This window comes from Cornus florida, unplaced genomic scaffold, assembly GCF_030987335.1.
Source record: "Cornus florida cultivar Cherokee Brave unplaced genomic scaffold, ASM3098733v1 CherokeeBrave_3.0.0_Hap2_Chr02, whole genome shotgun sequence".
Classification (NCBI taxonomy): Eukaryota; Viridiplantae; Streptophyta; class Magnoliopsida; order Cornales; family Cornaceae; genus Cornus; species Cornus florida.
Window position 1 is genome coordinate 34,292,393 of NW_026775572.1, and position 13,239 is coordinate 34,305,631.

The window sequence follows — 13,239 nt, forward strand, 5'->3', positions numbered from 1 at the left end:
GATTTCACCAGCTAAGAATCTTTAAACTTATTTCAAAGATGAGGTTGAAAGAGAGAAACAGAGAAGAAGGATGTTGTAGCGTCGCCTAGGCATTTAATCGAGCAGATTGCCTTCGTCCCAGTTAGTAAAGCAGTTGGTGCAATTAAGCTGGGTAGTGCCGAATGCTTATCCTCTGAATTGAAGACAAAGTGAAACAAAGTCAATAGGTATCGAATGATATCCCACCTGCTAGGAAGGTACTGGGATAAGACTGGTGGGTGGGTTGACAGCAATTTTTTTTTTAATCCACACCATAATTATTAATTAGTGCATAGTGCTTCTAGTGGCCCTATCACACCTTCTAGGAAGCTGCTGGGACGGTACTTTAATTAACTGCTGGGTGGTCGACCGGTTGGTACATTTCAAACAATTATATGCATCTTAACAAAATTTCAAGCTCAAATTCATCTGCCAGTCCTCTCTTAATTTATTTAAGTGATCATATATATATATATATATATATATATAGGCTTTGATCAAGTTTATGGTGTGGGTATAAGGGCCCTGCACCTGATGTGGAAGCTAAAAAATATGTTTGGTAATTGATCCGTGCCTCATGGTAGCTTGAAATTGGCTTGTAGAATCTGTTAATTTGAATTAATGGAACAAGGTCTGCTCACCTTAATCATCTGCTTTGAGTGGTGACCGTACGGATCAAAACGAATACAAGGGATTTTTGGTTCAAAAAGAGGGTTAACAAATTTTGGAGTACAAAGAAATAAATTATGCACTTTCTTTTTCTTTTTTTTTTTTTTTTAAAACTGACTAGTTTTCTAGTCAATTGGATTGTATCCCATCCAATCTAAAATTTATACTGGGACTCGAATCTGGCAAGCATAACTGTAACTTAAATTTAACACCACAGAAAGTTTTCGTGATGCTTTGCAACTAAAAAATGGAAGAGAAAAAAAATAAATAAATAAAAAAGACATTGGAATGAAAAATTAAAAGAGCCAACTCACTCGTGAAAAGTCAAGCTATCAGTGCTGCACATAGAGGGGGGGTGGGGGCAGATGAAATTTTGAAGGCTTGAGAAGCAACCGAAATCTCCATTTCCATTTAAGCTTGAGATAAAATGTCTTGATATCTCCATTTCCATTTAAGCTTGAGATAAAATGTCTTGATAGATTGCAGAGAAAGGGAGAGAGGGAGAGAAAAGAATTTGGTATAGAAAGAAAATAAGAGGTAAGAGATAGGACAAATGAGTCTTTTTAATTTATGTGGTATTTTGTCATTTTTATTTAAAAATATAAAAATAATTTCAAGTGTGAATTTGTGAATCTACAATCTCTGTAACATGTGTATAACATGAGAAGTTGTTATTTTTAAAAATATAGGGGAGATTTCTGTAATTTAGTCTTTCTATAGGAGAGATCAGCGTAATTATTCATTTCTTTTTATCGTGACAAGAATCTCACACACACATGACACTGTGAGAACTAGAACTATTGATTTTCTACTTCGAAAGGTAAAGAAACATCATTGGATTACAACCCTGGGAGGTATGCAGTCATTTGACCTTCTAAAAATTCAGTATATTTATTTTTCCAAATATGTGATACATGTACTTCACATAGTACTCTTTCCCTCCACTTAATTATTTTTCTAGTAAAATAAATGGCACAAGTATATTAGGGTAGTTTAATTATTTTTTGAGAAAATGGTGGAAATAGTTTAATTATCCCATTTTCTTTATTTATTTAAAATGAGTAGAATGCGAGAGTACTTTATAAAGTGTGAATATATCATTTATTCTTTTAGTTTTTTTCAATTTAATTTTTTTAAATGTTTTTAAGTTTCCACAATTTTCTTGTACTTTTGTCAAGAGGGAAATTATGCTTGACATTTGGGGTTATCAAGAGTTTATCCTATCATTGTTTGTAAAACATGAAAAATGTTATAAACAACAGCCTGATAAATGGAATGAACTCTCTTTATTAGTCATTCCATTGTATTTTGAACCTTTTTCAATCAGATGTTCAAGAAAAAGAACTTACGACTTGATAGCCTTACACTAAAAGATTAAACAAAAGAAGAAGGTGAAGTTAATCAATAATTATGTTATGTCAGCCTACAAAAGACCATAAAAAAGGCTGCTGTACAAAATCATTTCTTTTTCAACTTAATTTTCATAAATCATTTCAAAAAAGAAAATTGTTTTTAGAAAATCATCAATCAAATGAGTGTCACATTATTTTGTTATTTTCAGAATTTCTAGAATAGTTTCTTACACAATGAACTAAGCGGTCTTGAATTCCTGAAGTTTAATTATCCTTGAACTTAGTTTTATACACGAGTTGTAGTTAGGTTTAGTTTGATAGCTTACAAAAAATGGATGAACAAGAATGGGATAGAGATTACAGCAAAATACCATGCCATAAAAAATTATCTGATCAAGTGAAATAATCAACCAAGTCCTTCAAAGGGGAAAAATGTTTAATAAAATGATGATACAGATGACATGGTGTCAGAGACACGCGATGATGGATTCACTAAATATATATACATATTTTACTTATTTGATAAGATATAATTGCTTATCAAAAAAAGAAAAAAAAAAATTGATAAAAGCTTTTCCATCTATTTACACTACAAATAAAAGCTTTGGCTCGATACAACAATCTGTAATCTATAAAAATTCAAATATTTTATTGATATGAGACACCCCTTGCTCCAAAAGGCCACACCATCAACAATTGTAAGACCTTTCATCAGAATTCGAATTCTCTTCTGTGCATATTTGTGTATTTGAGCTTTATCGTGTTGTTAAATCGATGTTGTTCATATGTATATGTTGCGTTATGTTAGAAGTGTACTTTTACTTTCTGCTCCGGCAATTGTTTTCTTGTAGAAGAAGTTCACGCCAGTTAATCTTGGTTTGATCAACTTAGTTCACATATCTGAACAATGTGTATAACTGTGTTTGTTTGGCAAGCACACCCTCTATACCCACTCCTCTTGTTCAACAGAGATGAATGCCACATCAGGCAAGTTCCATTATATTTCAATTTCGAATGCTTATTCTTTTTTCTTTTTTTTTCTTTTTTTTTTTTTTTGTCTCTCTTAAGGTGTTTAGTTTCTTAATTTTTCTAGTGGTAATGAGCTATTTCCTAAGAATGTTGTGTTTCATTGTTACTTAAATAAGAGTTGTGAAAAAAAAAAGGATATAAAACTTCAAAAGTTTACTAGTTACAATAATCTGTACATATATAGAGAGAGAGAGAGAAAATAAAGGTATTCTATGCTTCTCCATTACTGTCTTATCCTTGCATAGCATTGTGCAACTAGTAACCAAAATGTAAATTTTTTATCAAACCCTCTAAAAACACGAACTTGAGAATATTTGAATAAATTTTGGACATTCCCCTTATGTGTATTGGCCATTTACTTTCACATTGATACGTCAACTAAGTTTTTCACTTGAAACAGGTAAGTCATAAATGGAATCGAAGATGAATATACAAAATATAATTTTAGCAAAACTAGAAATGAGTAGGGTGAAGTGAAAATCAAGAGCCAAATATTTCAAGCAGGGTTTAGTAAGACTAATGATCAACTTCAGTTGCACAAACCATCTGAAACATCTGCAATGGGTGCTACTTAGACTGTCTCACATATGTATTTGGATCTAATAATTCTTTCTTTCTTGTCAAGCACACATCCAACTCGAACATCTGCAAATCTTTTTTAAGCCATTCAACCTTTTGTTCCATAAAGTATAATTTGTTTAATAAATACTTTATAAAATTTAGGGTTAATTATAATGACGCCCCCTGAGGTTTGCTATAATAACACTCTTAGATAAGTTAGATGTTTTTTGAACAATGGCACTCCCTGACAAAATTTGGACCCAAACAGACCCTTAAGAGATTTGAAAAGACAAGATTGCCCATCAATATTTAACTAACTTTTATTGTAAAATATTAAAATTTTAAAATCACACTTTTGCCCTTCTACCAATTTCTTCTAAACCCATCCATCCGGCCCTCTCTCTCTTCACCCATTGATTGAATCTACTCCGGGAAGCAAAAGGCTTAGAACACTTTGTTCTGGCCACAGATGAGTATATGTGAGTCGATATATATATATATATATATATATATGGTCTGTAACTTCTATCAGTATATATATGGTCTGTGAGTCGATATATATATATATATATATATGGTCTCCATATTGGCAGAGACCTCGCCCAGATGGCGTAACTGGTCTTTAACTTCTATATAAATATATATATATCTATGTTTGGCAGAGACCGATCGAGATCGCATAACTTATATATATATATATATATATAAAATATATTTCTATATTGGCAGAGACCCAAATCATAACTTCTATATATATATATATATATAGACTATAGAAATCATTTTGCACGATCTGTATGGAGATAAATTATATATATATATATATATATATATATATATATATATGTGTGTGTGTGTGTGTGTGTGTGTGTGTCAGGTTATATATTGTTCATATTAGATCGCACAATCTGCAACTTGAAATCAGGATTTTACATGCGTGCTTCTCGTTGCTCTAGAAATGGATTTGCTTTAAAAGCTAAACCTATATATATATGTGTGTGTGTGTGAATTTCAACTCTCAAAATTTTCTTCTTAAATGCAATTACAACTTTTCATATTTTTCTTCTTAAATGCAATTATCAATGGAATTCCATGGAAGTTAGAATCATGTTCCAATCAGTGAAGCTCATACATATATGACTTAGATGTTTGGTAAAGGGAAAAACATGCAACCAAACCAGAACACCTAATTTGCTTTAGAGAGTAGACAAAATGATTCTAATCTTGGCAATCAAAAAAATTAATAAATAAAACATCCGATTTGTAAGCGTATGTGATAGTATTTTCTTTTATAATTTTTCTCAGCTTTCTCGGCAACCATGCAAGGGTTTTAGAATAGAGAACACACAAAATTCACCTTGAGAAAACCTTTTGCTATTTTGCGAACGAGATCTTTCGGGAATCCATCTATATATATATATATATGTCAGGTTATATATTGTTCATATTTCTATATAGAGAGATGTGAGAGAGGTTATTTTGGACATTTCAAATTTATTAGAATGGGTAATTTAATAATTTTGTGTCATTTCATAAGTCAAAGGGCATTTAGGTCATTTTATCACATGTCAGCCCTTCAATGGGTGTCTTTGTCAAAGGCAGCAAAGCTTAGGGGGTGTCATTGTTTAAAAGTGGACTAATTTGTATATGACTGTCAATAAGGTAAACTTCAAGTGTCATTGTAATTAATCCTAAAATTTACCTTTAAATTTTGAAGATATATGTTGATCACACAATGTGAGAAACACATCTTCGTTTGACCCATTCTATTTTAATTTTGTAAGCAATATCATCTCAAATCTCTATACTAATAATATTTCATTTTATTGCTACCCCGCTGATAGGAAATCATATTGTTTCATATAAGATTTAAGCACACAAATTGGTAAATGTCAAATGGGAATAATCACCACAAATCGTAACAACAAAAGCAGGAATGAGGGAATGGGGTAAAAAGATGACATCCTAAATGACCTAACAACTGTTCTAAAAACAGATGGGTTCAATGGTTGATATTAATGTCACAACTCACAAGAAGTCTAAGAAGCACGGACGCCTCAAAGAAGGTACCGTGTCTGACACTCCTAAACATGTATTTGACACTTTTTGAAAGTGATCATAACTTAAAATTAAATTTCATAATATTTTACGATTAGCCGACAATCCCATATGATTGGCCAGCACATCCTAGACACTACCAACAAGTCTGGTATGACACCAACATATCTAAAAGTAGCCTTTATTTGACAGCCTTGAAAATAATATGAACAAATCTCAAAATTCAAATCTTATTTATTTATTTATTTATTATTATTTAAGAAACATGTTGTCTATAAGTCAAACATGCAATGAAATCTTTTCATATAAGACGATATACTAATCAGTGTTGTCAAAGGCGTGCGCCTAGACTCAAGGCCCCAGGCTCATACACGTGCAACAATTGCGCCTATTGTGTACCCTTTGACAACATTTCCTCTATAATATGAAATAAAATACTAATTAAGTAACGATAGAGAGTCCAACAGTCCAACATATCCAATTAATTTGTATAAATAAGGGTTGAAGTCATCCAGACATCATGAATATTAATCACACCACGTAAATCTGCCTTCCACACACCACATACTTAATCAATCTAAACAGCATGGTCACTCAACTATTCATGGGTAAAGCAACAAACCCAATAAAAAAATTGCACAATCAATACACAAACACATACAATTATACATGGTTTTCCATAAATATGTGATTCAATGATGTTCTGGGTGTTCAAGCAAATCAAACCTTTCATCTTCTTCTTTCTCCTCTGATCATCTGCTGCTGTGAAATTCACATGAAGAAGATGTGGTGTCCCCAAGATTCTTCACCTTGGAATTTATCAAACTTGGCACAAGTTCTTGAGTTGGATAGAGCTATGTGGAGTGAAATTCCATTATACCCACAAAGGGTGGGAGGATAAAATATAAATGGGTTATAGAAAAGAGGGGTGGAGGGTAATCTGGGAAAAGAGGCAAAGCAACAGTATGAGTTTGCATATGAAGAAGCCATGGGTTTCAAGTGCCCAAAAGCTTCCTGCAACAGACTCATTTTGGTATAGCAAGACATGAGGGGGCATCGGGTGTGGCGGCTATAACTACACCACGCTCAGTTACTAAATTATTCGCCACGTCGACAATATGTGTTTTTGTTTTGTCAAAAGTTTCAGTAAACATTACCACCAAATTCTACTGTTCTGGCCCTTCTGGGTGAAAAACAATTAAGTCCAAAAAATTCAAATCTTTTATTTATACTCTTACAAATTAAAAGTAATTTTTTTTAGTTATAAATTTATTTAAGAATTTATATATAATTATTGTTTATATATTTCTTAAAATATTAGTTACCTGATAATATTATGTTATGATTTTAAATTTAATTAATTTAATATAAACTCAATTCAAAAACTCTCGTGTACACAATTTTAGAACAAAATAATAATAATAATTATTCTATAAAAAAATCAATAAAATATATGTATTTTCTTTTTATTCAAATTTTATGTCTACTATTATAAATGAATAAATGAAAGATTTAGTTATTTAAGATTTAAATGAAAACAAAATTTTTAAAAGTAAGACTTATTTGTTCTAAAGAAAATTCTTAGAATTTATTTTTCTTTCAATGTAAAAAGTAGAACTTGGTGATAATTTTTCATTGATTATACTATTCACAAAGGTACATGTGTTGGGTAGATTGACCATCAACTTGAATAGTGCATGTGAAATGCAGGGATTGAAAACAAATTGCCTGAAGCCAGTTGTCATACCAAGTAGAACTGTGTTTTCTTGCCATTCAGTGCATTTTGAGGTATAAGAATGGTTTGAATTGTTTCGCAGACTAAACTTAGTTTTGTAATAGGACGTGTAAGGTGCATAATAACAATTTTGAAAAGGGGAAGGATATAGATATTTAAATTTTTAGCAACAATATATAGATGTCAAAGAACATATTTTCCAATGTTTTTTCTAAGCTCATTTCGACTTTGATGCATGTTGAATCTAATGACCGAAAAGACAGAAAGAGAGATAAAATTAGATTAATTGCAGCACATCACATATAATTGGAAAGGGGTGTCTCAATTATATATCATCAAATCGATAAGCATACAAAATAATATACATATATAAAGACACACACAAACACGTACCAAAGTTTGTGTGAACAGGACTACAGGTAGAAGGAAGAACCGAGTACGTCTTGCAAGAAAGAAAAAAATCAAATGGTGGAAGGTCGAAGATTTGCAAGCTTGCTCATTTGAGAAAGAATCAAAACATTGGTTCCAGTTATCTATCTACCGCCTTTGTTTTTCTTTTACTGTGACCACCTGGAGACTTGACTCTGACCTGGCCTGCCATTGCTTTATACATCTGGTCCTATCCTACATGAAACCAAGAAACACAATGACATACATACAGTTTTTTGTTAGCAAAATACTGATTGTTAAGAAATAATTGCACGACTTGCCAACAAAGAATTAAACTAACCCACAAAATAAAACCGACAATTAAACATTTAAATCGATCACAGGAGAGAAACGTACTGGGGATGTCTCGACTTTATTTCACTTGTTTGCATGTCCAAGTAAAATAAAGAAATAAGAAAAGAAGCATTCAAATTTTAAAAATGTTAAGCAGTTGGTACTAATAATGATTAACCTATTACCTATAGAATCATTTTTATGGAGTTGTAGAGAAGAAAAAGATCCAAATTAAGATGTAGATTGAAATAGACAAAAGTGAAGAATGTTATACCTGTGACCAAGCATTTGATCAATACTAAATGTAAACAAGGAATGGTTGCAGGGCATCCTTAGCATTGGGGTGGTCCCACTCCAGTGATTCCCACCATCCTATTGGATAGAAATCGATCTTTCTAAGAGAGATGGGAGGAGAAGGTTGGCCATTAACAAGGGGCAGAGAGAAAGGGAGCCTCTTCAGCTTTGGACAATCATATGTGTGAATTACTTCAAGGGAATAACAAACCATCGAACCCTTGCAGATGCTCTCCAATCGTTCCAGATTATGCAGATACAATACCCTCAAGTTAGGGAAGGTGAAAATGGTGGAAGAAGAAGAAGAAGGATGGTTGTTGCTTGCGACCATTAATTCATCTTCATCATCTCCTATAATCTCCTCCATTTCATCACAGCCCACAACTCTAATTGTTTGAATGTTTGGGAGGTTCTCCAGCAACCTAGGCGTCAACAGCTTCTTCATTTTATTACAACAACGGATATCCAGCATTTGAAGATTGGAAAGGGTGCCAGGTGGAGTTGCAGTTACTCCTAACCCCTTAATGAGGCCACTTAATTCCGGCAAGTTGTAAAGTTCCAATTTCTCAATGCTTTGAAGTGGAGAGCAATGCCTTTCTTCTTCAACTTGGTTCCATGAGGAGGACGACGACGACGACGACATGCACTCTATCCCATGATAGCCCATTTTACTTTCTTTCAAGTCTCTTGCACTAATCAATGAGCGAGAAACATCACATAAGCTACTGACATTGTCACAATCAGAAATTATCAGGCGCTTAATGTTGTGTGGAAGCAGCAAAAGCGTATCTTCTCCTCCATTCTCGAGTTGACAATTTTTAAACACTGCTTCTTTTTCATATTCATATACCACTCCATATGAATATTCGCCAACATGAAGACGGCACGTGTTCAACTGCCTATAGTGATTGGATTGAACATATCGATTAAAATCAATCATAGTGCACAGGCACCCTTCAAATTCTTCCAGCTGCCCCAACCTCTCCAATTCCTTTACTCGTATCTGTATTGAACCGGTTCGAACAACTTGGAGACCGGAGAGTTTGTCAAATATCTCACACGGAAACAACTCCAGACTTCCTATGCCATCCATATATAGGCATTTGAGATTGACCAACATTTCCATACCTTGCGGAATTTCTTCGATCTTGGTATAACTAAGATCCAACAGCTGTAATGCCTTAAGCTTCCCCAAAGGTGGCACACGTGTGAGATTTTTGCACGAGCTAAGAAACAATGCAGTGAGATTCTTCAAGTCCGATATAATATGTGGCAAATTAACAATTCCAGTATAAGATAAATCAAGAACTCGAAGGGCACTCATTTGCTTAAAAAAACTACAAGGAATCCTTTTTAAACCCGAATTATATTGCAATATCAATGTTGATAATCTAGGACACCTTGGTGACATGCCTCTTGGAATCACTTCAATGAAATTTTCCATCAAGGAAATTCTCTTCAAATCTTCCGTCCATTCCTCCTCTTTTGGTATTTTCTTAGACTGCATACCAGCCCTTACCATCAATCGATGACTTGCGATCTTTAGTGCCATCTCTCTAATCAAATCATGCATCTTCACGCAAGGGTGTTCGTACTCTTTACAACTTTCTAATAAGCACGCGTTCTCAAGTTCATTCAACATACTATGACCCTTGTCAAACTGTGCTTGCCGCGTCTTCATTCTATCTATTAGTCCCTCTGCAATGAATTTGGGTATCAATTCATCTCTTCTTATTCTATAGTCTTCAGGATAAAGTGCACAATACAAAAAACAGTCTCTCAGCTTTTCATCCTTCACTCGCTTGTAGCTAAATTTTAATTTCAAGAATACATCATCTTCCATATCACCCTGCTTGGTGATGGATTCTTTCAATTCTCGCAATGCATTCCTCCACTCATGAATGTCGTTCACCCCCATCATGCTTCTAGCCACAGTAATAATTGCAAGTGGCAAGCTACAACATCTTTTTGCCATGGACATTGCAGTCTCTTTTATTTCTGGATCCTTTTGCCACGAAATTTCACCTCCTTCAGGCACAAGTTTCTCCAAGAATAAATTCCATGCTTCATCCTCAGAAAGAGGTCCTACTTGAATTATTTCCTGGCATCCCATCTTACGACATACATTCAACAAGCGAGTAGTAAAAATCAATTTCAATCCATTCACTCTACAAGGAATTCCAATCTCCTCGAGACTAAAATGTTGCCACACATCATCCAAGATTAGTACAAATTTTTTCATTCTCCTCAATGCTTGTGAGAGTTTGGCTGCCCTTCTATTTCTTTCATTCTCTCTTGTGAGATCCAACTTTAGCAAGTTGGCAATGTCGTATTGCAATTTATCAACGCTCCAATCTTGAGACACAGTAAGCCAATAAACATTGACAGAAGAGGTTGCAGAGCTTTTTAAAAGTAAATTATGGATGTGAGTTGCCAAGGTTGTTTTCCCCGATCCCCCCATTCCATAAATTCCAATGTACATAATATCCTCTTTCATCAAATAATTATGAACTTTTTCCAAATTTTGTTTAAATTGCTGACCTATTAATTTTGTGGTCAACAATGGCACTGCTTTGGTGTCATGCACATTAAGTAATAGCCCCTCTGGAAACTGACCTTGGTCAATCAGTTCTACCACTTCACCAATCATTTTCTCAACACGTTTTCCCAATGGTAGTTTTTTCAAAACACTGCATCCTTGTACAACTCGTTGTAAGCATTGAAATTCATTTTTCTTCTTTTGCACATTATCCAACCAATTCTCGACCTCTCTCTTTCGTTTCTTTCCCGTTCGAAACTCTGCATCTTGCAGCATTGCAATTACATCATCTGCTCGGCAGCTCAAAGATTCAATTTTGCTTCCGAGAGTTTGCATCTCATCATCAAGGCTGCTGAAATTGCTTATCTGTTCCGTAATGTTCCTCCACATATTCATAGCGGTAGCACTGCCAAAACCAAGAGGTTATATAACATAGTCAAATACAAGAAGCAAGAAAACTTCTAACAGAGATCAATTTCCATTAATTTCATCACCAAGTAGATGATAAATTATGCTAATCCAATCCCACTTCAATGTAAAATTAAAAATGAAAGAGTAATTATACTCCAGCATGTTACTACTTTCAGCTATAAACAAATGTTACTAGATACTCCCTCTATCAATTGTCTATCTTATATACTAAGTATAACAAAACTGTTTGAATAAATTATTAGAATTAAAATGTTACCAATGAAAATTCTGTAAAAACTCACCACTCCCTTTCATTCTATTCTTCGTTTCTATATCCTTAAATTCCAAAGGACCATTTTTTATTACAAAGAAAATGACAAAATATATATTAGTTGAAAGCTGATGCATGATGCCCAACAAAAGAAGAAATGTGACACAAATTTCAAGTCCTCCGGCCAAGGCATGAAAACCCTCCAATTTGAGGCACGTGCCGCAGGAGATTATTTTTAAAGATATTAACAAAATGGGTCTCGCATTATAGTTGAAGTATATTGAAAATCACTCAAATTTGATGATCATCAAAATTTTCAATCTGATCAAGTTGGATATTTTGAAATTCAAATAATAAATATTGTTATAAAACACTATCAAATCAACATTTCTAAGTAAAATAATGAAAAAAAAAAGGCCCCGAGGTAAAATATTCATTTTGAATTTTTTTTTCCGGGTAAAATTCTTTTATTTTTATTTGCAAAAATTTACGTCGAGTCCATAGAGTCGTGGCATGTAAAATAACTTATCAAAAATTGATTGATAAGTTATTTTTATTAAATTTTAATATATTTTTTCTTCGTAAATATTTTATGACAACCAAACACTAGAAAATAAAAAAATATTTTTTTTTTAGATGAGGTTGAGGTCGAGTCCATAGAGCGGGACATGTAAAATAACTTGTCAAAAATTGATTGATAAGTTATTTTTGTTAAATTTTAATATATTTTTTCTTCCTAAATATTTTATTGCAACCAAACACTAGAAAATAAAAAAATATTTTTTTGAAAAATATTTTATGGCCAAACAAACGGGGAGCCTAAAAATTTGATTACTTGCTCCTTTTGCATCTTGTAAAGTATTAAAGGAAGCTATTTCCAAGTATTTCCTAGGGCATGCATGGTAGTCCCCCCTGAGAAGATTATGCCACACCACATGATATGATCAAAATCTAACCGTGTTGAATGTTGTATTCAAAGTAAATTACAAGGGAAAAGCGAATAAAACAGTCTTTAATGATTGTTACAAGAGGAGAAGCATAGCTGCAGAAGTGTTATAGCTGCAGCAAAGTTATTTAAAACTCTACAATAAATAAGCATAAGAATGAAACATAATGACACAGAAGTTCAAAATAATTACATTATAATGAAAAAATAATAAGCGCAGCTACAAATTAAAAATTTGAAAGGCAGATGAATACCTGATAGCCGGACTGGCTGAGATTTGAAGTATATATTTTGATGAGAATGCAAAAACAGCAGAGAGGTGAAGCTGGGAAGATAATTGATGGCAATTAAGTTGTGTAGTGCTGAATGCTTATCCTCTGAATTGAAGAGAGAGTGAAACCGAAAGTGAAAATTTCAAAAAAGCAGAAGGCATCCAAAGCCATCCCACATAAAGGTACGTATACCATATAATGGCTTGTACAGTGTAAAGTTATATACTGACAAGTCATTTCCTCAAGAATTGGGATTTCACTTTTCAGCAATCAGATTGAGAAGCTCAAAGGTAAGTTTTCTTAGATTCTAATATGAGGTAAATTCTCAATTCGGGTTTCTTACTGTCTGGCGCGCGGATAT

The 13,239-nt window shown here is 33.3% G+C and overlaps 1 protein-coding gene across 1 annotated transcript; it reads right to left on the bottom strand.

Annotated features, from left to right (window-relative positions):
• Nucleotides 1-7,742: 7,742 nt before the first annotated feature.
• On the bottom strand, nucleotides 7,743-12,973 carry LOC132294633 (probable disease resistance protein At4g27220). Its single transcript, XM_059792551.1, has 2 exons — nucleotides 12,861-12,973; nucleotides 7,743-11,384 (listed from the first exon to the last, which is right to left on the bottom strand). The coding sequence occupies exon 2, from the start codon at nucleotides 11,372-11,374 to the stop codon at nucleotides 8,444-8,446; it is 2,931 nt and encodes a 976-aa protein (XP_059648534.1). The 5' UTR covers nucleotides 11,375-11,384; nucleotides 12,861-12,973; the 3' UTR covers nucleotides 7,743-8,443.
• Between the last annotated feature and the right edge of the window lie 266 nt (nucleotides 12,974-13,239).

What these genes read in the sequence shown, in the direction of transcription:
- LOC132294633 (XM_059792551.1), bottom strand. Translation starts at nt 11,374, where the DNA reads ATGAATATGTGGAGGAACATTACGGAACAGATAAGCAATTTCAGCAGC.